Genomic DNA, 25,463 nt, shown 5'->3' with positions numbered 1-25,463 from the left:
CTGAATAAATAATCTTCTCTCTTATTGGCAGAAGAAAAAGAAAAAAAAAAGGCAGTAAAAATTATGTCCTAAAGGAAATCAAGTTAATTGACATTCTAAGGTTTCATTTACTACAACCTTTATTAAATATTTTACTTTGTCCCTTTCCAAAAATATAGACTGCCAAGCAAGGGCTATTAATTTAAAAAAGTAAAAAAAAAAAAAAAAAGAAAAAAGAAAAAAGAAAAAAGAAAAAAAAAGCTGTCAGGGAAAGTGATTATGGATAATATTATGTTCTCTAGTAAAAGGGGATGATGCTTAAAAATGAATACTACAATTTTGGCTGAGACATGTGTGAAATTTCCCCAGGAATTGCCTTCTTCAAAATGTCAAGTTCACATGTGTGAGAGAGATGTAACACAGAGGGAAACGGGGAATAAAGGCAGGCAGGCTTCCATCCCCCCTTCCATGTGTGAAAGTGTGAGGTTATCGTAGTGTTTACTAGTAACGTGGCACTTTATAAAGTACGTAAAGATAAATTATATGACGTGAAGGTGCTGCCTGACCCCCACCCGGAAGGAGTGATGATCTAACTCTCTGGATCCACAGGTATGGAACCAACTGAAATGCCGACATCAGTGAAGAGTGCCGAGGCAAAGTGGGGAGAGAACCCAGACCGTGGGGCAAAAGCTTCCTGGAAGTAGGTTTTGAACTCCAAGGCCGATTCCTGCCTTGGTGGCGCGACCGGGATTTGTGGTACGAGTCTGAACCAAGTTCACGTGAGAAAGACCCAGGGTGGCCCCGGCAGCCTGCGGGCAGAAACGCTTGGTGGGCACGGCGGCCACGTGTGGGGAAGGGACGGCGGGGAGGACAGAGGCTGGGGACCTCACTTTCTTGGAGCAGCTGGGAAAGAAGGGAGGTTGGACCGCAACCGGCAGGGAAATCGGAAGCGACCGAGAAGTCAGAGAATGTGCGGGATGGGGTCAAAGCTCTAGGCACAGGAGGAGCCTGCCTGCTGTGTGAGGATTCTATCACGTGGGGAAAGAAACGGATGGGGAGCTCAGTCTCGAACAGACGGAGACGCCCTTTGTGAACAAGGAAGGCAGGTAAACTGACTAAACGTGGTGGGTTAAAGACAAACATTTTAGGCATTTGGTATTTTTGATAGGTTATGGATATTTCTTTGATAGGTAAACACAGAATTAAAAGTGTCACAAAAGAGAAGTTCCACTGCCGAAGACAGCACCTTCCAAAACATTACCTGAGGTTGGTCTGTGAGGATCCAAGGCCAGGGGTGCAGGGAAAGCAAGCGGGAGAGACCTGTGTGTCAGAAGGTTGAGCGCTGACTCTTGGGGCCACGGTTATGTTTCAAATCCCCCCAGAACAAATCATTAAGATCAACTAGGTCTGGGGTGCCTGCAAATGTGTCCTCAAAATGTAAGGTAAACACAGTCACAAAGGATCTAGCCATATTACAAAGGAAAACGTAGCCACACTAAAGGAAAGCGCTTACCTAAGTAACTTTGAAAAACAGTATTTTGATTCCAAACTGTAAAGCCAAAGACAAAAGACTTGTACATTTTTGTCTTACAGAGGTGTGGGTCAGCAGTGAGAACAGGTGGAGTTCAATCTTCTAAAGTCAAGTCATTTTAGGTAAAGAAAGTATTCACTTTCCAAGGAGGAAAATCACAGCCTTTTCTCGTAGGATTCAAAGTATATATGTATTAAACAAATTTTTTAAATGTTTACTTATTGTTTGTGAGAGACAGAGTGTGAGCGGGGGAGGGGCAGAGAGCGAGGGAGACACAGAATCCAAAGCAGGGTCCAGGCTCCAAGCTGTCAGCACAGAGCCCGACGCGGGGCTCAAACCGACAAACTGCAAGATCATGAGCCGAAGTCGGACACTTAACCAACTAAGTCACCCAGGTGCCCATCGTATATTCTGAATGATGAGATGCAGGTGTCTCACTATCAGAAAGGAAGGTTTCAGGTAAGGAGAGGTGAAGGACTAGAATGAGCCCTGTGTTGTCAAACAGGAGTTGGAGGTCTCAGTATGACATCAAGTCCCGTTTCTTTCTATGCATGCTTACATGGAGAGACAGAGAGTATATGAGTGTAGACATGTGTGTGCATCTGGGTAGGTACACATACATGTCCACTGAGAAGACCTTAGTGCTTCATAGCGTTCTCCGAGAAAAAGAACCAGGACTTCTCGGAGAAACGGTTGATCTAGGGTTGCAGCAAGGAAAACACAACAGGAGCCGGAAAACCTCGTAGTGTCAGAAAGCAAGGAAGCAAGCAAAAAACGATGGGGCGTGTCCAAAGTACACAAAGGCCCACTTGAAGGAGCTCCTAATGGCCGAAGCTCGAACAATCTGAGTAACAAATAAATAAGGACAATATTGGATTATGACTCATGGAATGAAATAAATGCCCATGACTCCACACTGATGCAATTAACTGAATAAATAAGCAAATGAGGCAGAGGGACAGCCCTTCTTTTCAGAATTCTAATTAATAAATTTAGAAGATATGAGGGAGACGGGGAATCACCAGTAGGCAAGCAGCACAATAACGATGGTTCTGGGTGAGAACCACTGACGAATGCTAAAACGAGTGGGTAAAGGCAGGATGAGAAACAGTATTTGCATAGTTTCAAAATAACTCCCACAAGGTACTATTTACAAAGAGAAGAACAGTAACTTTACAGCGAAGCAATACTGCAGTCACCACTCTAACCAGGCGACCAAGGTCACCACCACCAGCAGGGACACACGTCAGGATCTCCCGAGCCCCCGGGTAACGCACGGAGATGCACAGTGTCATTTTTGTGGTATTCTTGCCACAAGTGCATGCACCACATTCAGTCATGAGAAGACATCTGATCAACAAACCCAATCTGAGGGACCGCTTACAAAACAAAGAACTGGTAAGACTTCAAAGGCGTCAAGGTCACGAAAGATTAAAAAAAAAAAAAAAAGGCAGAGGAACTAGCACAGATTGGAAACGAAATTCGAAATTCGACGTGTCTTGGATTGGACCCTGAGGCAGGCAAAAAGACCTTAAGGCAAAACCTGAAACAAGAGCTGTGGCCAATTAACAACTGCATCAAGGCTCCTGGTCACCGAACCCGGGTCATGTGCCGTGTGCCAAGGGGGGTGGGGTGCACTAGGCAAAGGGGGTGCAGGGATTCCTTGTGCTATTTCTGCAGCTTTTCTGGAAGTCTAAAATGACTTCAAAATAAAACGTTTTAAAAAACAAATTCAGCGTTCTGGTTGCATACATACAAAAAGCTAAAGAAATTGAGAGTGTGGGACAAGTTACTAGAGCAAAATAGGCAGATTCAGAGGAGAATTTCTGTGGGAAAAGAAACATATTAGACAAATCCATGGCCTGTGAAAACAGGTATCTATGGTTTACTGAAGAAATATACTGTAGGAGTAAAAATCACTATCTGCCGGCATATTTGTAAGGGCAAAACTTCAACAATTTCATTCTCATGATTTAAGTTGGTTTGAAAGAAACTGTTTTGGTCAAAACACTCCCCAAAAATCAGTTTTAATGTAACTGTCTCCTGCGATGGCCATTCCTCAAATATTTAAAATTAGAACTTCAATGTTCAAGGGCCTATTATTAATCTATCCAAAAAAATATGAAGGTCATTTTTGCAAAAGGAGGTCTTAAGAAACAAACAAAAAAAAGGGGGGGGGGAAGGTCATATACTAACGGTGCTTTTATTTTCATTTTTTTTAAAGCTTATTTATTTTTGAGAGACAGAGGGCAGGGGCGGGGGGAGAGAAAATCCAAAGCAGGCTCCATGCTGTCAGTGCAGAGTCTGACGAGGGGCTTGATCTCACAAACAGTGAGATCCTGACCACAGTAGGAATCAAGAGTCGGATGCTTAGCCTACTGAGTCACCCAGGCACCCCACAAATGGTGCCTTTTTTTTAAATGTTTATTTATTTTTGAGACAGAGAGAGACAGAGCATGAACGGGGGAGCGTCAGAGAGAAAGGGAGACACAGAATCCGAAGCAGGCTCCAGGCTCTGAGCTGTCAGGACAGAGCCCAACGCGGGGCTTGAACTCAGGGACCGTGAGATCGTGACCTGAGCCAAAGTTGGACGCTTAACCGACTGAGCCACCCAGGCGCCCCCACAAATGGTGCTTTTAAAATCAGAACTAAAAACATACGTAAAAAGAAAGCTATTTCTGGGGCGCCTCAGTGGCTCAGTCAGTTAAGTGACCGACTCTGGCTCAGGTCATGATCTTGCGGTTCATGAGTTCGAGACCCACGTCAGGCTGTGTGCTGGCCGCTCACAGTCTGGAGCCTGCCTCAGACTCTGTGTCTCCCTCTCTCTCTGCCCCTCCCCTGCTCATACTCTTGTCTCTCTCTCTCTCTCTCTCTCTCTCTCAAAAATAAACATTAAAAAAAAATTTAGAAGAGAAGCTTTTGTAAAACTAGAATTCAGATGAGCCACAGGGTCTAAAGTCTTTCTATTCCGAAGAGGAAACATACATTAATAATTAGGCAGCTAAAATACGATGAAAAGGTCCCCCAAAACCTTAAAGGCAAAAGATGGAATATGCAGCGCATTATCGACATTTTGATATTGAAACCCTAATGACCTAACTCTGAGGAATAGTATCTATAATTTCCTCTCAAAATTACTAGTGTCTTCCTGAGACTTGAACGCCCTTCATAACCCTGCTGAGTTTTTGGTAGCCTCTCTTCAAGCTGGCTCCGAACCCCAATTACAGGAGCCACACGGGTCCCACAGTCATGGACACGGGGATCTTGGAGCCCACGCTTCCTAGGACAGCGATTCCGGCCCGCTCCCCGTCCCCAGCGTCTCCCCTCTGCGCAGCATGTCCGCGGCACTGGCCTCCAAACAGCTGCAGCACCCGGGTCGGGCTTCTCAGGTTCCACGCACAAAGATACTCCTGTTTAGAGGGTGTTTTGTCCAGTTTCTTAGCCCACAGATAACACCGCCTGCTCTGGAGGGAGCGGGTGGGATGACTAAGTCCTGCTTCTTAGGGCTCCATTCAGCACATTATTTCCTGCTGCTTTCGAGCACAGTTGCCAATCCACAAAAGCACCTTTATTGAGGCATTCAAACGCTACCTCTGGGTGCCAAAAATTCGATAGGCTCCTTTTCATTGCTTTCCTTACTATCTTTTCACAAACGATGTGAGTTTTTCTCTTACTGTAACAAAACACACATTCAAGTACTCCTTTTTTACGTTTCACTTTAACTCACTGTGTGACATTCTCTGTTTGCATCAGCACTGTGGGTTATTTGCAGAATGGCAACATGAGATGGGAAACCTCACAAACGTGTTCCCTAAAAAACAACAGAAACAACAGTGCTCAAAAAATTAGAGCAATGTCACCAACCCCTTGTGGCCAATACATGCTCTGATGTCCCAGTTCTGCTAAACTCGAGTGGGGTACAGACCACAAAACCACCGAGGGAGGGAGGGAGAATGGGAAGACCCGACAGGAAGCCTACTTCCCCAGAGTTTGCAAGAAAAACCAAGTGGCAGGTTTTGATTGTTTTCGGGGGGCTGGTGGGGAGAAAATTCTTCCTTTTGCGAACGGTGGTTCCATTCATTTATCACAAGACGCTCACTGTGGATACAGCCCGGTGCTCCACTAGGGGAGGGGGAAGATGAGAGAAGTGTCTCAAAGGAAAGAAAAGAAGGGTGGGTTCCCAGGAAGAGGACCTCTTTGGGTGATGGAAGGCAACTGGAATTATCATCATTTAAATGAGGAAGTCAAAACGGAACCTTCTCAGACAAAGGGATTGCCGGGTGGGGGGTGGGGGGCGGGGGTGGCGTGGGCTCTCAGGAATGTACCTATGGCTCCAGGAAGGCACGGTCTTGGGGACAGCGGACTTTGGAGACCAGCTTCTGGAATCCGCTCTTCCGCCAACGATGGCTGGTCTCGAGCACCTGAGTTTGTCTCTAGAAGCTACACCTTCTTCCCTGGACCAAAGGCTCCTTCCGGCTTGTGTGGAGAGCAGGATGCACAGTGGTCAAGAACTTGTGGCCAAGTTAATTCCTCTATGCCTCCACTTTCTCGTCATCAAATGGGAGGACAATGGGGGCACTAGGGCACATCTTGAGGACTAAATGTAGAGAAGAGCAGCACAGTGCCTGGCACACCGCAAGCCCTCAACACATCCCCTCCGCTACAGGGCTCCAACAGTACCCTTTGCTATGGGCTGACTGGCCCCCCCGCCCCCAAATCTGTATGTTGAAGTCCTAACCCACAGTTCCTAGGAATGTAACCACAGGTGGAGACTGGGCCTTTAAAGAGGTGACTGGGTTAAAATGAAGCTGTTAGGGTGGGTCCTAATCTGACTGGAGTCCTTATAAGAACAGGAACTTTAAACACACACAGAGGCACCAGGGACGCGCACACAGGAGGACCATGTGAGGACACGGCAAGAAGATGGCCGTCTGCAAGCCAGTGAGGGAGGCCTTAAGGAAACCGACCCTGCTGGTGCTGTCGCCTTGCAATTCCAGCTTCCAGAACTATGAAAAAATAAATTGCTGTTGTTGAAGCCATGCAGTCTGTGGTATTTTGGTAACCAGAGCTGACTAATACACCCCTCCTCCCTTGTCTGGTAACAATCTGCTCCATAACCCAGGGCTGGAATCGTCTGATTATTCCTGAGACAGGAGGAAACTAATCTCTAAGAACAGCACATCAGTATTCTTTCCTTCTAGTAGATTCAAAGCTCTACAGACTCAGGAAAAGGAGTGGGAAAGGAAAAGATGCAAGGGGACGCACAGGGCTACATTACCATTAAAAATAATACAGAATTCCAGAGCTGCCTTGCAAATCAGCCAAGGCAAATGAGCCTGTTTAAAGCCCTCTTAAATCTTTGAAAGGGTCTCTCAAATAATAAATACGTTGGGTCCCCTCCTGTCCTGAGCGTGACTAGAAAAGTTGTGGGAAAATGATGACCCCCTGGAATTGTCAGCCTTATGGAATTACCAAGCTGTCCAAAGCAACCTGTCCCTGCTGGTCAGACTACACTAAAACGCTCTCAACGGCTCAGACACTAAAGCAACTTGGAAGATTCCAGGGTTGCCCTGCTCTGGTCCACACAGAACACCAGGAAGGCTCCTTCTTCCAGACGGGAAGGATCCTTCTTCCAGACGGGAAGGATCCTTCTTCCAGACAGAGCTGGCTGTGGGGGCGACAGCTGAAAGGTCAGCCTCCTTAACTGACTGACCTCCAGCCCTGCACAGCCCAGTTCTGTCCCCTCCAAAACCCTCCTGTAGTGTCAATAAAGAAGGAAGCAACTTTTAGGTTGGGGAGGTATTTAAAAACAGTATTTTTCAAAATTCATTGTGAAAGGTTAATGATAAACTGAATCCTTCAGAAAGTGCAGAGAACATACGGAGACTTTAAAGCCCCTTATAAAACCCAGAGACAGCGCCATTTCAGGAATGTGTTTCTCAGAGGTGACGGTGTGATTTGGACTCCTGAGTGGCTCTGCACAAATGGGAGGCAAAACAGAGGCACTACAAACAGCTGTTGATTCTCTGGAAGCTTCTACCACCACTTAACACTTAGTGGCAAACTCCTAATTGGCACCCTTTCGACTCAATCTGGAATAAAAGCAGATACTGGTGAAATATTACTTATAGTAATATCCCATAGTATGCTCCTGCATGGAGTCCTGTGGAATATGGCCATCAAAATCTCACCTCACTCGAGTCACACAGAAACTTGTGATTTAATTTATATGAATGACTTTAAAGAGAGACCTTATTCAAAGGTTCCCCCCCACCACCCCCTTAAGTGGGTAAAATGAAATGAGAGAACTCAAGGGGTTTGGTACAGATCACATTTTCATGACTCCTATTGAAATTAAAAAATATATAAAACAAAATGTCGTTATATAGCACCTCTATGATGTAGTTATTTTTCTGATGTAGTTAATTTATGATTCAGGTGATTATTCTTCACAAGTCTGCTTCCATGAGTGCATTTACCCTTCAACCCGTGCACTGGACTTTGAGAATTCCACCTCACAGTAAACCTGTGCAGGGAGTGGAGTGATGCTCTGCTAGTGTGCCTGTGACAGCAGGGGACTGCCAACCGCATGGCATGGCCCACGTGCACCCCCGAGGGACGCACCAGGTCCAACACACCCGTCAGAAGGAACGAGGTTATGCCGTTTCTAAAAGACATGACCGACTGAAAAAGGCCAAAATATGCTACCTTTCCCGTAAGAAAACGGAGGCAAGAATACGTGAATGTTTGTACTTGCTACACAAAATACCAGAAGGAGGAGGAAGAAATGAATAAAATGGTCATCCTTACTCCTTACACAGCCGACGGGACTGGGAGTAAGACTTCTCAGTTTACACCTTTTCGCGATTTAATTTTTGGTGCGAAATGCAAAACGTCTACAAGTAAGGTTTAAAATCTGGCTTTTTCTTCTATTGTTTAGAATGGAAGTTCTGAACGTGGGGTTGCTGGAATTGCATGCAAGTTGTACAGCCACGTTCATTTTCCTGGGAACAGGCACCAGAGCTCTCCTCATGCACTTGTGCTTCCGAACCTGTCAGGGCCCACTTCCCCAGAATCAGCTGGAATTACTGAAGGTATTTTCCCTTCTCCTTGCAGGGGCAGCTCGACTTTAAGGATTTACGGTCAAATCTACCAAAATTCTCACCATTCATGGGAAAGTTAGTGCTGGGAACATAATTACAAAGTCATCTCATGCTTCTCTGAACAGAAGGAACAGAGAGGCAAAAGCCAAAATACACTTGGGTTTGGCTGGCACACACTTCCTAGGTGCTATTTTATCAGGTGTTCTCAGAGCCAGGAGCTACTAAATAAATCGTGGAGACAAGCGCAAAATTAGTCTGACCGAAATACTGTTGTTTCCCACTGTGGACAGCATCTATTCGCGTTCAAAACACTAATGAAAACCAGCACACTGTACTCTTACACAATTTCTTACCAAACACATCATCTCTGTAATTTCCCCCAGCTCCTGCAGACCCTAATGAGAGTGAATACATTTAAAAGAGAAATCCCAGTTTGTCTAATAAATTGCAATGTTTGAAATGCACAAATGTCAGAGAGGAGGCAGCTGGGAAACTGCGGTCCAGAGAGAAGCGGGAAGCAGATGGCTGCCTGGTACCTGCAGCCACACCCCCCAGCCTGTGCATCATGCTGAGGAGAGCGGCCTCCGACGGTCCCTGGTGATCCCTTCTCCCCTGATTAGGTTTCTTTCCCTAAATACTGTGCCGTGGCCATTTAAAGCAAGTGTGGGAAGACGGTTTTCTCATTGTTTATGACTGTGCTATGTATATAATTTTGTGATCATCTTAATATGGACACTGTCAATACCTGCTCATGGTTTTTTCCTGTTTTAATAAACACTTTACTGTGAAGTTGGAACATGAAAATACCTCCAACATGAAGCATTCAGAGAGTAATGGCCCACTTGTGAGGCTCCATAATTACACGCTGCACAGAACACGGTCCTTAATCACAGGTCTTGGACGTATCACCCCGTTGTGGCTGCAGGGGGCTCAGAAGAGGGACCACTCTTTGTTCTTGGTGTGGTTCCTCTTCCCACAGGGATTTACATTAGCAGCTGTTCTGACTGACTAAAATCTGCTCTTTTCCAAGCTAATTTTTTTGAAAAAGTATATATGCCTTCCATTCTATATTTTTTTAAAGAGTATGTGGGCAGATATAGGTTTGAAATGCATATGCCTGGGGTGTGTTTTCTGATTAACAGTGGCAATCTGGCATTAAGTAGATGTCTAAATACACCAAAACCACAATAGAGTCAACCACATTTTTTAACAGCACTAATGCCTTTTCGAGGTCCTCTGTTTTTTGAAAACTTACGAGGTCATTTAAGAGTCACTAAGCAGTTATAAGAGGTAGGAGGCTGGTTCCCCTTTGGGGCCGAGTGTTTCACGATTTGGGAAACTCACGTGTGAGTTGAACACAATTAAACCGACTCATCCCCAGCATCCTGGGGGAGATGCAAGAGGCCTCCCTCCTCGGGCAGGGGAGCTCTGTTCTTGGTCACAGAGATTTCTAGAGAAGCACCTCAGTCTCGCAGAGCTGCCGTTTCTCTGGGCGGTGGTCGGGGCGGGGTTGAGGGCGGGGATGGAGAGCACAGGACGAGGCCATGGCTCCTGTGAGCACAGGACACGATGTCCGTCTGTCAGCTGCCCCGTACTAGGCTGATGCAGTGCTGGGAGCCCGGAAAGCGGTTTGGACAGGGGTGAGGAATCTTAGTATCTGCTTGTATTCTGAGGAGGGAAACAGCCTCCACATACCCTCGGAGCTCAGGGCCAGCAGACGACAGGCACAGGCTGGGAGTGCAGGCGGGAGAGGGCAGGGAGTCCCTGGGAGAGGACACGCCTGGTAGCTTTCCGAGTCTTTCCCTTCCACTACCTGCAAACCTCTAGGAAGGTCCTGTCACCTGGTCTCATTTCCATAAAAGGGGACCAAGGGACATGAGAGCTGAGACGATGGAAGAGACTTGGCCTCCTCCCAAAGCTGGGGAGGGGGTGGTGGTGGTGGGGCGGCCACAGACAGACAAAGCCAACAGCTCACAGGGCCCGGATGCTGAGGCGGGGAGGCTGAAGACAGGGCCCAGGGGAGGGGATGGCCCCGGAGGGGGGACAGGGGGCTCACGTGCACTGCATTTCGGGCCTCAAGGGAAACACGTCCCCGAGAATCAGACATGGAGCTCTGACCTCCAGGCATGCCCATGTCTCTCGACCTTGAGGAATGGCCCCATGGTCACAGGAAACATATCCATGCAAAGTGTGAATCTTTAACGTAAAGGACATAAAACAGAACGGAACTGGATGCTCATCCCCCATGCAGACCCCTGCTGAGACAGCAGCCCAGCAGAACCCGCCCCCTTTCCGGGCCTCAGCGCAAAGCTCCCCTGGGTGCCCCATGATCCGGCCCCTTCTCTCCGTTCTCACTCACTCTCAGTGCCAAGAAGAGGTTCTCTGCCTCCCTCATCAGTCTTGTTGTTTACAACCTATGTTGTCTGTACCTCCTCCTCCTCGAATCACATTTGTAAGTCTGGCACCATGTCTGTGCCCAATGCGCGTACTGAAATCTGTTTTAAAGCATTTTCACTGATTTTCTACGTGTTTCCTCGTGGGTCTTGGGTCCAAGTTCATCTCCTCGGGACCTTCTCAGGTTAGCCTTTGTGCTGTAACACTTGTTAACTGCATCAAGATTTATTCTGTTCTCCCCTCACCTCCACAGACTCACTGGATAAATTTATTTTTTTCCTTTAAGATTTTTCATTTACTTGGTAAGAAGAGGCAGAGAACGTCAGGAAGGGGCGAGGGATTAAGACAAACCCCTCCTGTTACCTGACATACCACACTAGGGGGAGAGAGGGCAGGTGCACACGTGGGGGGGGGTGTGTGTGCACGCGCACACTTGTGCGAGGCACAAGGCCCTGTAGGACACAGCAGGAGGCTGGGAGCGACAGCAAGTCACTGAAGAAACTTGAGGAGTGCAGCATGAGGGGGTCTGCGTTTTGCTGCAGTAAGACAGGCGTGAGCACTGGCACCGGGAGGTCTGCGGGCCAGCGTCAGTGGTGGCACTGAGGAAGGGACGGTGTGCCTGAAACGCATGACTCCGGTCAAGGTAACCACGTGTGGTGGCAAGCTCAGGAAACTTGAAACATTATCACAGGACTCCGTAGCTCCACTTCTGGGTACACTCCCCAAAGCACTGAAAGCAAGGACTTGAGAGATCTGAACGCTCCTGGTCACCGGCATCACTCACGATGACCGGAAGCTGGAAGTAGCCCCAGGGTCCACCAGCGGGTAGGGTGAGAAACAGACGTGGTCTCCACACACAATGCAACACTATTCAGCCTCAGAGCAGAGGGGCATTCTGACATACACAACAATAGGGGTGAACTTGAGGGTGAAATAAGCCAGTGACAAAAGGAGAAATACTGTCATAGACAGTAGACATAGACACAGGAAGCAGAACCGGGCGGCCCAGGGCCGGGGCCGGGGAATGGGAGGATGGAGAGAGCCGTGGACGGGCTGTAGTAATGGGACACGGCAATGGGAATGAACTCAATGCCCCTGAAGCGAACACTTCAAAAGGGTTACGACGGTAACTTTCACGTTATGTGTATTGTACCACGTAGAAAAATAATGTGCGTCACCACCAGCTCTGGGTTCTGGCACCTGTCACGTGCCCCCCGCATGGCTGGGTGACAGCTGGGTTACCCCCTGAAGCTACAGCGAAACTCTCAAGCACGATCGTTTCGGTTGTGAAGAAACAGAAAAGCCGAACCACTCCGTCTACAGCAGCATAAAAACGGGGATGTTTTCAACTGGCCTCATCAGAAAAAACGAACATTTCTGATATTCCTGTTTACTCTCTGTGATCAAGACTAAGTAAATGAATGCAGAAAAGTGACAAGTTTTACAAGTTTGGGCAGAAGGAAAGAAAATCCCTTGGATTTATGAAGAGATTAAAGATGATTACACGGCACCTATTTCGGCAGTAAATCCATACGCGTTACCCAGGGGAGCGTGGGAGGCCGGTGCCCGCCAGGCCAGGCGCCACATCAGACTCGCTGGGGGCGGTGTCCGCGTCCAGGCCCTGAGCCCAGAGGTTCTGATGGAACAGTGACGGTGTAAACCGCCAACACAAACCAGACTGGATGAGCACGAGGCGTTGCTGAGTCCTTATTCTGCCTCAGCGTGTGGGGTATCTGCTGAGCCAGTGTCACCGACGCTGTGAAGAAGGCAGACTGGGCCACCAGAGCAAAACAGGATTGACACTCGGTCACCAATGCCACTGGTCTACCAAGTGCGCTCTGCCAGCAACCTGCCTGTGTGGGACTCCCCCACAAAATGGAAAGCATTTCTCAACCGAAGAACGTTCGCCCTCTAACGTTCGCACCGTTTCAGATGCAAAACTATCTCCTTGGAAAACAAACTGAGCAATTACGTTTCTTGTTCACTTAAGTTATATGTGTGTGTGTGTGTGCGTGTATACACATACATATTTTATATTTATTTTTGAGAGAGCACAAGTGGGGGAGGGGCAGAGAGACGGAGACAGAGGATCCGAAGCAGGCTCTGCGCTTACAGCAGTGAGCTCAATGTGGGGCTCGAACTCATGAATCATGAGATCACGACCTGAGCCGAAGTCGGACACTCAACTGACTGAGCCACCCAGACGCCCCCAAGATAAGTTACATTTCTGATATCTCCCTACATTGCTCAAGTTTACAGAAAATAAAAGCACTTCCGGTCCTCGCGGTGCTTGAAAACCGCTGAGTGAGCACACGCAGTGCTCACAGTGAGTCCTGGGCCCTCCTTGGATGAGGTGTCTATACTCACATTCACACTGCAGCGTTTAAAGTATCATTCGCAACCAAATAAACAGACATTTGACCTTAACAGGCATGACTTTTACATCTGAAATGTTCGGAAATCTAAGTTGTTTGGACTAGGGAGTTATTAGATAAATTACTGAAGCAGTAAAGCTGAGATAATTTTGGAATCAGAAATTAGTAAATGTGCCTCCTGCCTGGAAGGTCAGAGCAGTGAATGATGGAAGGTGCTTAAGAAACTATCTGGCGACTAGAGACAGACACTTGACGACAGCTCCCTAACTTTCAGGAGTCTGGAAGAACGTGGAAGGCGAGACAACCTGCTTTCTTGTCAGGAGGAGACATGCCAGTGACAAGCAGCCAGTTCTCAGAGAGCAGGGGCCACACGTAAGTCCTCACTGCAGCATTCTTCAAGCCCAGCCCGGGGCCCAACAGTAGATGTCGGGTAGCAGACGTATGTGTGCAAAAGGGCGAAGGGCCGAGCACACCCCAACGTGCAAGCGATCACGGTGGCACACCCACCTTCCCATGTAAGAGCAAGAAGGGTTGTGGGCTGAGCGGAAGCAAATCAAGATCTCCCGTTTCCCCAGGCGGCAGTGGCTTCTTGTCCCGCAAGTCTCTGTGTCTTTTATTTGGACTTCGTTCCCAGATCCTCATCTATTTGAGGAAGGCCCCTTCTCCCAGGTGGAGACCTCGGTCACTATGGCCAGATTTCCTGGACTTGAACAGGGACAGGATGCTCTGGCAGAGGCCTGTCACAGAGCCCAGAGGAAGATTTACCTTCCCTGAATCTAATCCCTTGCCCGTTGCCCCAGTCCTAACATAGCAAGTGAGCAATCTTAAGAGTGTCCTTGCATTTCAGGAAAAATACAAATGCAGGAAAAATGTTAAAAATGGGTAAGGTTTCTGAGCTCCCATCTACTGGACGAGCTGTTAGTTCACAACGGGTTTTACTGAATGAAGCAACATCTTCTTGTTCAACAAAGAGCGTGACAGGGTTTCTGAGGGGCAAGGAGGAACTTCTCAGGGGCTAGAGCGTCACAGAATAGGGGAGACAAAAGCCCCAGCCAACAAACTGGTACTTGATTCTAAAAACCAGCAAAAACCCAACCTCTGTAACAACTCTTCAGGACAAAGTCAAGTGCGATAAATACACAGTTCTTTCTTCTTGGCTAGCCTGCAATTGTGAACACTGGGAAGCAAAGAACACACCGCGGGAAAGGCACATATAAAAAGAAATCTTTCAGAACGAGTTTTATTTGTAGCTGGAGTTCACCAGGGCTCCTCTGTATAATCAACTCAAGGGGAAAAGTTGTACTTTATTTTCAAGTCAAACTCAGGGACTTAAATATATGATGTAACTTTGGAAACCCCGTGGCAACGGGCTAACCCAGCATAGACCCCCCCCCCTCCCCCCGCCACTGGCACTCGAGTGCCACACGAGGGGGAGTCCAGCGCTGGTCTAAACTCATGGGCAGCTTTGCCAGGAACGAGAGCGGACACCTTGGCCTTTGGCCAAAATCTGAAAATTCTCCTTCTGTTTGGATCCCTGAAGGAATGATAGCTCAATTCTTCTAGTTTCTTACTGGGGTGACAATCAGGTCACTGTTAGGCCCTGAGGGATCTGGAACACGGTTGTGCCTACAATTAACAAGGTGAGCTAATCAATCAGTAGCTGTGTCCTGTGCAGTCTCATTGAGCTCAACGCAATGAGTGAAATGTACCTCTGCAGCCAGAAGATGGTCCTCAAGACACGTCATGAAAAATGCAAAGCGGGCACAGATAACAGATGGAGGGAGTGACCAGAATATTCCAAAATTAATAGAAAAAGAACTAGAATATGGCAGAGTATAGGGTTGTTCTCTCAGGAAGAGAAAACAAATTGCATATCCCCAGATCTGCAAGAATCCGCCATTTGCCAGTACTTTAGAGAAATGAAGACTGACGTAATATGGTTCAAAACAGATGAACTCTACACATTCTACACTTTTCTAGAAGCTATAAATGACCAGTGTTTCTCAAAAGGGCTTGAAGTCTCAAGTGAGCTTTTCACTGAGATGAAACCAGCACTGTCCAAAAGAAACATAGCGCAAGCTGCACACGCAATGTATAAAAATTTTTAGTAGCTACGATTTTAAAAAGTAAAAGGAAATAGGAAATTAAATTAACCATAATAAAACTTTATTTAACTCACTCTATAAAATATATTACCATTTCAACCTATAACAACTATAAAGTAATTACACTTTTTTTTTTTTTTTTTCATATGAGGTCTTGAAATCGAGCATGTATTTTGTACCTGCAGGACAGCTCAGTTCAGACTGGCCACACCTGAAGTGCTCAGTAGCTCCAAACCTGGACATTTGGGACAAACATGCTCTCATACTATCACTAGGAGCCCATTACTGACCCATCCAGACACACATGGAGAAACAGTCTTGCCATGGTTACCTTTAAATAGAGGAATCACCAAGGAATGCCAAACGCTGCTTGGTTCAAATGCCCTGTCATTTCAGGGGAAAAGTGCATCTTTCAAAAGCCCCTCCTGCCACAGTCACAGCACAGCCACGGCCCTGCCCACCCGCACCCTCTCCCTCACAGCCCAGCTCCGTTCCCACTCTGCATGGCGAGCCTGGGCAGTCTGGGATGTTCGGAGATACTTCACAAGGTAGAAAGGAGGCCTGGCTACACTCAGGGCCTGCATGCTTGCTTTTCTGGGATTTCACGGTAACAAAACAAAGAAAGCACATTGTGAAAACCTGATTAAGGAGACGCTGAATATGGTCCCACCTACCCTACCTGCTTTCATCACCTGGAGAGGACCCGCACCTTCCGTGTTCTCAATTTATGAACGACACTGGCCCCAGAAGAAGAGCCCTCTCTCTCTCTCTCTCTCCAAACTGATACCATTTTGGTCTGAGTAACAGGTGAAATCCTCACGTCCACTCCAGCTCTTGATGGATTAGAAAAGCCCAGAGACACAGTGATAATGGAGGGAAGCACGAGTGACGAGGAGAGACCATACCCCTCACCAGGCTGCAAAGAAGCAGGGGCAGAAGCTGGGCACGAGCCAGCCGTGCCTCACGATCCCTACCTTTGTGGTTGAAGATGCCCTCCATCTCCATGCTGCTTCTAGAGTGGGCGATGCACAGAGAGCCGCAGGGGACCAGGCCTTCCGCGGCAGGGGACCGGTCGGTGGTCCGCACCAGACACCAGTCAGGCTTGTCGTGGGGCCGCTCCAACACTTCCACGGTCTGGCCACGGCGGATGGTCAGCTCCGTGCTGTTGCAGGCGGTGAAGTCGTGGATGACCACCGTCAGCTCGCAGCCGCCAGAGAGCTGGGGGGGGGGGGGGGGGGAGAGGGACACGTCAGTGAGCTCCTGCCACCGCAGCCCCTGCGGGCGAGGCTGAGCTGGCCAGCAAGAGCCGGGGGCTGGGGCAGTGACTGGCCACCACCTGAGTGGGGGCTCTCCGGCTGCACTGCCCCTTCGCTTCCCTCTGGAATTACGGGGGCAGTTATTTGCTTTTCCGTGTTTTACTGTATGGCTATGATTTTTGAGGGCTTCACTGTTAGAATCCGATACAATTTTCCATATGAGCGTCCCTATCTTTTTGTGCCTGAGACATCATTATCTCCCTGCTCAAAATGTGCTATATAATCCTTTTTAAACATAGGGCAAACTAGTAAAAACTGAAGGCTGCTTGGGGGATCACTGCATCATACGGTGACAACATGATAGTTTTACTTGAAGTTTCAGTTCCCACTTGGTGTTTGAGCCAGGCTATTAGTGTGAGGCTCTCTGGCACCACTTGGTTGAAAAAGAGAGCAGCCGCGCAGCAGGGAGACTGAAGGGGCCATGAGATCCCTACATATGGGCAGTGCATGCCTTATTCTCTCTTCCAGTCCCTCCAAGAGCTCCTCTCCACCCCCCCCCACCCCCCAGGATACCTCTTAGCGGGCACTCCCGCCGGGTCCTTTCCAAGCCCTCTTCCCATGCCGTGTTTTAGCATGCCATTCCGTATGCTCTGTGGACGCTGGCTTACTTCCCTATGCTATGTGCTTTCTGGTCTGAGGCTCCTTTCCGTACATCTCCCCTCCCACTAAGCTCACTCCCATTTTCTGTAAATTAGAACTCAACTAATTCTTAGGCCCTTTGAAGCACATTCACGAACTCCAGAAAGATACAGTGCCGTGATCACTATTTGCCTGTGGCCTGTGTCCCATTTGTCTGCCCCTTACACTGTTCATGCCCCGGGGACAGCATGCGCGCATATATATATATATATATATATATATGTATGTATGTTTATGTATGTATACACATGTGTATATATACGTATATATATGTGTATACACACACACACACACACACACACACACACACTCATTAACATCCCTCCTACACAACAACCTTGTCACCCGCTCCCCATCTTTGGACTGTCTTGCTGGCCCCTCACTCCAGGTCGCCCCAGGAGGTTCCAGCTCTGCTGCGTGTCCACCATCCCCCTGTGCGGCTCCATAACCACACTCTCTGTGCCCATCAATCCCCAAGCAGACATCCCAGATAGCAGCTAGAGAGGACTCTCGTCACTGTTTCGGGCATTTCCCTCCAAAGCAGTGAGTCTAGGACGTGACTCATTACCCGCCTCCCCGATCTGTTTCTCTTCCAATGCTGCCTTTTGGATAATGGTTTCACCATCAAGTCACCCGAGCTAAAAACTCTCTCTCCAAACGCTATCAAATAAACTTAAGGCCATGTCTCGGATTACTTCCTTCCTCTGCCCATCCGTGCCACGCTTCATTTGGATTTTGCGGTGACCTCCTGGTGGCCTCCCTAACTTCAGGCTCACCTTCCAAGCCATCTGAACGCTGCTGGCAGCTGCCTTTTTGAAATGCGGAGCCTCCCATTCAAGCATCTGAGACACGCGTTCCTTCGTGTGGGATTCAAAGCCCCCAAGCCCCCACAGCCAGGTCCTGCCCACCCTGCCCCTTGTCCTCATGTGCTTCACAGCCTGGAGCGTGTCTTCCTTGAGGTGGTCCTGCCCTGCACTGTGTCCATGAGATCCGTCTGCTCAGAACCCCCATGTCCCCACTCTATTCCAGGCCCCCTGTCAAAGCCCTCTGAGAAGTTGCTCCTGCACCTGTCTTAGGTTTTTAAATAAATCGTGTCTCAATTCTGAAATGAGCCACGTCTTGGGTTGTGTGTGTGTGTGTGTGTGTGTGAGCGCACGCACGTGCCCTTAGCACCAGCAAGCGGGTTTGTTATTTCTCTGTGAACTTTCCATGCCTGGTCCGTGAGGGGAGAGATGGGGCCCGTCTCAGTCATCCCCGAGTCCCAGTGCCAACAATGGCAGGTACCGGGATCATACGAAAAGGTTGCTGAATAGCCTTGAAGCCTAGCTTGCCCAGTGCTTTGTATCCCACAAGCAGATAAACATTTGCGGAAGTGAAAAACGCAAAATGGGCTTGCTCTAAAAATGCAGAGGCTGCATTTGAGAAATTGAAATGGAACGTGGGCTTTTCTCCTGTGACTTCAGGAGCGAACTCTACCTGTGCTCAGTGTGCAGCACACCCAGGCTTCTGTCGCCCTGAAGGGCAGCAGCACAGAGAACACACAGGGACAGAGGAGTAGGCGGGCTGGGCTGTGGCCAGTGGGTGAAGGACCGCCTGGGCCTCCTGCTGGGAAGCAGCCTTGTTCCACAAGCCTTGCAGATCAGATCCACCCGCAGAGAACTGGGAACCCGTGCCTCCTGCACAGGCCCGCAGCCTGCTGGCCCTGTCATGCCTTACGCTGTTCAGTATCCTCCTGTTCTAATAGCCGGTCTTTTGAGAGAAGTTTAGATATTTACAATAAGAAACACATGTCCACAAGACAACCACAGAAAACAAAACAAAACAAAACTCCTCCATAATGCAACATAAATATCGACAAAGTGAACTGTCTTTGCTAGGCCACAGAGGAAATTTCTCACAAATGTTTAATCCCCTTCTAAATTTTATAAATTCCTCTGTGGGAAACCCATGCTAAGTCCCACACGTTTCTCTGTGAACAAAGATGCTCACGTTAAAAGAGTTAAAGGCAGAGGTCCAAGAGAGAGAATTTCCCTTGTAAAACCCTGCATTATGGCATTATGGAAGGGGTTAATCCCTGTAACAAAAACGAGGGCTGTTTCCTGTCCCAGGGAAGGCGCGACCAGTGGACAAGGCCCAGTATGGAGTCCAGCGTGCTGAGGCCCCTTGGGGCCCATACTTCCTGGGGGCCCCCTTCCAGCCTGCTGGAGCTCCCCCGTGGCCACCAGTGACCCGCCCGTGTGTGCGTGTGTGCGTGTGCGTGTGTGTGTGTGTGTGTGTGTGTGTGTGTGTGTGTGTGTATACACAACACAATCCCCGCCTGCAGGCTGCCTTGCCATTTCTCCACGCCCAGCCCTGGGAACCACAACTTCAGGACACATTATCTCATCACCAGGCCTTTGCTGGCTTCATTCTTGAGCATTTTATTAATTTTTCAGACTGCTCTGAGCCACGTGGTATGTTCTGTGGGTGGGGGAAGGGTGGGAAGGAGAGAAAGGGGCTGCCTGAGGAGGAGAGTTAAGCTTGACTTTATTTCTGGCACGGATGCTTTAGCCCCTTACAGAGTAATCAAACACTATTGGAAACATCTGTGGACTTGACAGAACATCAGAAATAAAAATCAAGCCTGTTCGGACAAAGAATCTCATACTGAGTTACATACAGTTCTTTTTCAAAGACCTCAGAGAACTTACTAACAAAACCTAGTACAAGAATCAGTTTTTAAACAGCACTAAGATTATCGTTTAAAAACATCGCTATCTTCTTGGTTTTACCATGAGAATCTCCTGCACAAATCTTTAAGGGACGGGGAAGCTAACTGGATGTTTTCTAGAGCACATACGTCCTGTGCATTTCTGTCTCAATGTTCACATCCGAATATTTTAAACCTACGACAAAACCTGCCTTTAAAACCAGTTTGCTGGGGTGCCTGGGTGGCTCAGTCGGTTAAGCGGCCGACTTCGGCTCAGGTCATGATCTCGCGGTCCGTGAGTTCGAGCCCCGTGTCGGGCTCTGTGCTGACAGCTCAGAGCCTGGAGCCTGTTTCACATTCTGTGTCTCCCTCTCTCTGACCCTCCCCCATTCATGCTCTGTCTCTCTCTGTCTCAAAAATAAACGTTAAAAAAAAAATAAATAAATAAATAAATAAATAAATAAATAAATAAATAAAACCAGTTTGCTAATTAAAAAAACAAATTTTTTAAAATAAAAGACTTAAAATAACTATTTTGAGGGAGCAATGTAAATCATTACTACCTTGTAAGAATTAAATTGCTGATCGGAAAAATTTCAGATAACATACATTGTTAAGTATGACTGAGACCGTACTTGTTTTCAGTGATACTGCTACCAACAGTGATCCAATTTCATTACTGTGCTGAAGAATTACCATTCCATTGATCTCGTTTAAAAATTCACTTTCCCTTCCAGCCATACTCTGTGACAGTTTTCCCAGTATCTTTCTCACTTCTGTGTGTCTGAGGGACTTCTAGGAGGGGTTCCTCACCACATGCGTTTAGTTTAGGATTGCAATTTATGAAAATCTGAGTTTCCATGACTCACATTAACTCTTGTGAAATGCACATCAGAGGACAGTTTCCCCCTCCCCCTGATCTTTCGGCCTTTCTCCTTTAAACAACAAATATGGGGACTAAAAAGCATGGCAGTGAAAAGGCCCTCCTTAGCACATGGAGCACAGAAGCCAGCTAGGAAATGCCTCCTCCAAGACTACAAGGGCTACGGAGGGAACTCCAATGACCCAGATGCACAATTAGCAGCATCAAACCAGGGTCCCTTTGCCTGAATTCTCTCCAGAATGACTGAAAATGAACAAGCTGTAGTTTCACCCAAAAGGATGAAACACTCCTCTCTGGTCGCTGGCACGTGAACCTTCAACAATCACCATGCGGCACCGAATTTTATTTTTTATGTTCTCTGGAGAAACCGTGTTATGCCGTTGCTTTGCCTGAACCCAGTTAAAGGCAGTAACGAAAAGAGACCCACAGCAGAGGAATTCTCAGCCCACCCCTCCTCGGAGATGCCCCTCTCTGGTGCACAACGAGGCAGTTGTACAAGAACACACAGTTCTGGAGGGACAACGGCAAACATCTGGTCTGAATAACCGAGCTCCCAGGTGAGTTCTCGGGCAGCTTCTGCCAGAGGAGGAGCGGGCTCTTTACGACTAGCATGGCGGACCACGCGGCCCTTGCTGCAAACGATTCTACTTCAAGAACCGAAGATCAACTCAGGTGGGTGTCTGGCCAATGTTCAGAGAGCAATTCAAAAGGAAAGGGGCATTGTGGTCTAATAAAAGCCATTTTTCCTTAAAGAACAGAGTGTGTCAACTCTGTGAACAGTCACATCCTACAACCCAGTACAGTTCAGTCATTCAGAAACCTCACAAAAGAGTCTTGTGGTTTTGCGGAGGCTCCACACAGAGCAGACCAAAAATTGGCTGCCTGGTTAGAGAGGATGAGAGCACACGGCTCCGTTACTGGCAATGCTCACAAGAGAGGGGCGGCCACTGGCATCTCTAAGAGTTCCCCAAGGAAACGCGTCACATCCCTGGCTCTCACCCACCCAAGCTTCTCACTGCGCAACTGCATGGACACAGGGGCGTATCAGCAACCATCTTACCCAGGTGAGCAGCCGGGCCCATGCTCACCCCGACCCCGAGGCTAAATCCACGGGAGAAACCTTCACCAAAATTTGCTGAGTTTCAGTGCGGACCACTCTGATGGGCTCTCACACACTGAGCATAGAAATCTGTGAGAACTGAAGAGTGGTTAATATGGTAAATTTTCTGTGGTTTTCACTATACACGCACATAAAAAAAAAAATCTGTGAGAAGATTTTTCCCCCCCCAAAGCAGCAGCTTACCATACCCAGTATTTTATCCAGAAAAGAAAGCGGAGTGTGGTACTCAGGGGTGTTAATTCTTTACTGACATTGTCGCACGGTGGTTTTCTGACATGAAAATCATTCTTGGAAGGCCTCCCTGACTGTGTGATATACGTGAGGTGGAATGGAAAATTTGATGTGAAAAAGCAAACTTAAAAGCCCCACCTAAAAAAAGGGCAAACTTTGAAGTAAAAAGTGAGGCCAACTGGAGGTGGGACAGCGAGTTCGTATGGGGCTTCACGGAAGCTGACCTGCACTAACATCACGTTTCCCCTCACTCAACACGCCAGAACGGGGATGCCAGCACCCGCCGAACAGATCGATGACCAACTTAATTGGTTAACGCAGAGCGAGGCACGGGAGCTGGGAGCAGACAGCTGAACACCACCCGCACTCCCTCAGGTCACCATGCCCTGGAACAGCAGAAACTCTGAGAGACCACTTCACCCAGAGGAGCCCGCTTGCTGAACTTCCTGAGTGAGCAACACCATCTTTCATCCAGAGAAGTCCCTGTGAAAGGACTCCTCACGTCTTTGATGCAGGGATGGGAAGAGGGAAGGTACGCCAGCCAGCGACCAGCTGACTGGGCTTCTCGCCAGAAGGAACCACAGCTGGAGTAAATGCCCTGCCTCCCGTCTGAATCAAGCGGACATCCTCCTATGATGGTTGCTTTGACCAGTTCCGTCAAATTTACATTAAAAAGCGTTTCTTGATGCACCACTACTTTTATAAACACTTTTGCTAAATTTCTATCCAAATTTTATATTTAAAAAAAAACCAAGGGGCGCCTGAGTGGCGCAGTCGGTTAAGCGTCCGACTTCAGCCAGGTCACGATCTCGCGGTCCGTGAGTTCGAGCCCCGCGTCGGGCTCTGGGCTGATGGCTCAGAGCCTGGAGCCTGTTTCCGATTCTGTGTCTCCCTCTCTCTCTGCCCCTCCCCCGTTCATGCTCTGTCTCTCTCTGTCCCAAAAATAAATAAACGTTGGAAAAAAAAATTAAAGAAAAAAAAAAAAAACCAAAAACCTACCTTTTCTTAGAACTGAGGCTTTCTACTTTGGCGTGGGGGATTTTTTTCTGATTAAAATTATCAAAGACTACGTTCCACTTTGTGGTTTTATGAAAGCGCTTAAAACACTTGATAAAAATTACAAAAACCACAGTCACTTAGGAAGACCGAAAACAAAGATTAGCAAAAGGAAGGAACAAAGGCAGGTGTGCTCCATCACCCTGGCAGGGGCGGGGGGCTGGTCACCCTGCTCATGCCTACATGTTCCGGGCTGGCACACACTGGGTGATCCGCGAGTATCCGTGGACGAACGACCCTATCCTGGGAACGCATGCAGTCGTTTTATGTGCGCGTGGCCACAACGCAGCGAGGTGGGTTAAAGGGGAGTGTGTGTGGGGGGATATGTTTTGAGCAAGGGTCCCCCTCTTCTTCAGGGACTGCCCATTATGTGGTATTTTACTGCTGAGCCACCAAAATGCCTAAGTCCAGGCACTAATACTGAGCAATGTATTCTTAAGGCAGCTTCCAGCTCCAAACACACACAGCTCCAAATGCACTGTGCTCAAGAGCGGGCAGATACGAGGGCAGCGAGGATGACACAGGCAGCCATCTGCAACGGCCATTAATGAATATCAACATCCAGGAATGAGGGAGAAGGCAGCACTTTTGAAGAGGAAGCCGCAGCAACAACTGTGTACATGCGAGGCAGGCAATGTTCTCAGTACATGCTCATAGCCCCGAGGTGATGGCACCGTCCCCCAATTAGAGATGAGGAAACTGAGGCACAGAGAGGCGAGGTAACTGCTGAAGGCTGCGGAGAAGCAGAGCCCAGAGATCTGGCTGGCGAGCTCTTCCTTGTTCTTAACCACCTGCCGTTTTGATGTTCAGTACTCTGAGTGACTACTTTGTCACCACTCTGAAGCCAGAGTGTCCTGTCTGCGGGGACGAAAACCATGTGCCGTCCTGAAGAAAGGCTTCTGACTAAAATGACTCGATTTCATGCCCACACAGGGGAAAACCTACATAAGGTCCTGGGAGGCCCAGGGCTCTGGCAAGGCCAGCAGAGGACCTCCTCTGAGCAAAGCTTCTGGCACCTTCAGCCAGGGGAAGCGGCTGGAGCTCCGGACCGGGGCTCACCTCACTCCTGGCCACGCTGCTCTGTGCCAGGGACGCTGCTCTGTGCCACGTACGCAAGGGACACAAGGGACCGGGGCTGGAAGGAAGTGTGTGGCATTTCCTGAGTAGGCTAAACACAAGTTCCCTTTCTCAAAACTGTGAATTCAGCCACAGTTTTAAAAATGTATGCTGCAATTTACATAAATCCACCCAAGTTCCAACTGTTAGAATGTTGCTTCATAGAGAAAGTTGGTTGACTTTTTAAACTACATAGAATCGCATATCCCCAACCCAATGCTACATATGTGCTTCAATAAGAGTAACTAAAACCATTTGTTGTTTTTTTTAAATACGTGGATTCATATATTAATATTACAAGCTTAGGGTAGTTCATGCCAAGTATCAGTCTCAAATGAATTTCTCACTTATTAAAAATAAGAACTGCATTACCTTAGATGTAAAAGAAAGCTCTCACTGGCCCCCGAAGGCTTGGGTCAGCCTTTCCAGAGACAACTTCCTCTTGCCTTGGTGATTCATCTTGACCTCAAGATGCTTTGTTCTAGAGTAGCCTATATTTCATTCCCGTATTTTCTACTTTCCTTATACTATAAATTTTTGTTATATGAAATAAACCACAGACTAATAAGGCAAATAGGAAGAAAAAAGGTTAAAAATGCTTTTTTAATACACTAAAAACATCTACCTCCATATCCAGCCCTAATGTGAAATAGTAACGCCTAGGCACCAACAGGTAATTAAATCCACATTTTGTTTCTGGCTTTCTCTTTCCACTGCTGGGTGGCCGTGTGAGGGCCATCCAACCCTCCCCCATCTCCTCGATGTCCTGAAGCCTGGCTCAGCATTCTCTTCCCTACCTCAGGGAGACAAACGCAGGACAAATGAGATAAGAATCTGGCAAGAGTAAGAATCTTGATTTCTTTGGAATCCAAATTATATTTTCATAAGATCATTTCATCAGCATTAAGCACCACGAATATGGGCAA

The 25,463-nt window shown here is 47.9% G+C and overlaps 1 protein-coding gene across 1 annotated transcript in view; it reads right to left on the bottom strand.

The window, feature by feature from the left end:
- The window catches only part of TRIO (trio Rho guanine nucleotide exchange factor), a 357,580-nt gene that overhangs the window by 61,046 nt on the left and 271,071 nt on the right, over positions 1-25,463 (bottom strand). The window contains exon 34 of the mRNA XM_086676230.1: positions 16,462-16,705. Coding sequence (XP_086532356.1) covers positions 16,462-16,705 — 244 coding nt within the window. The remainder of the gene's footprint in view (positions 1-16,461; positions 16,706-25,463) is intronic.

The sequence above is a fragment of the Puma concolor genome, chromosome A1 (genome assembly GCF_028749965.1).
Source record: "Puma concolor isolate L17-30 chromosome A1, mPumCon1.1.hap2, whole genome shotgun sequence".
In the NCBI taxonomy this organism is placed as follows: Eukaryota; Metazoa; Chordata; class Mammalia; order Carnivora; family Felidae; genus Puma; species Puma concolor.
The sequence above is the reverse complement of the archived record's forward strand: the minus strand, read 5'-3'. Positions and strand labels throughout refer to the sequence as shown.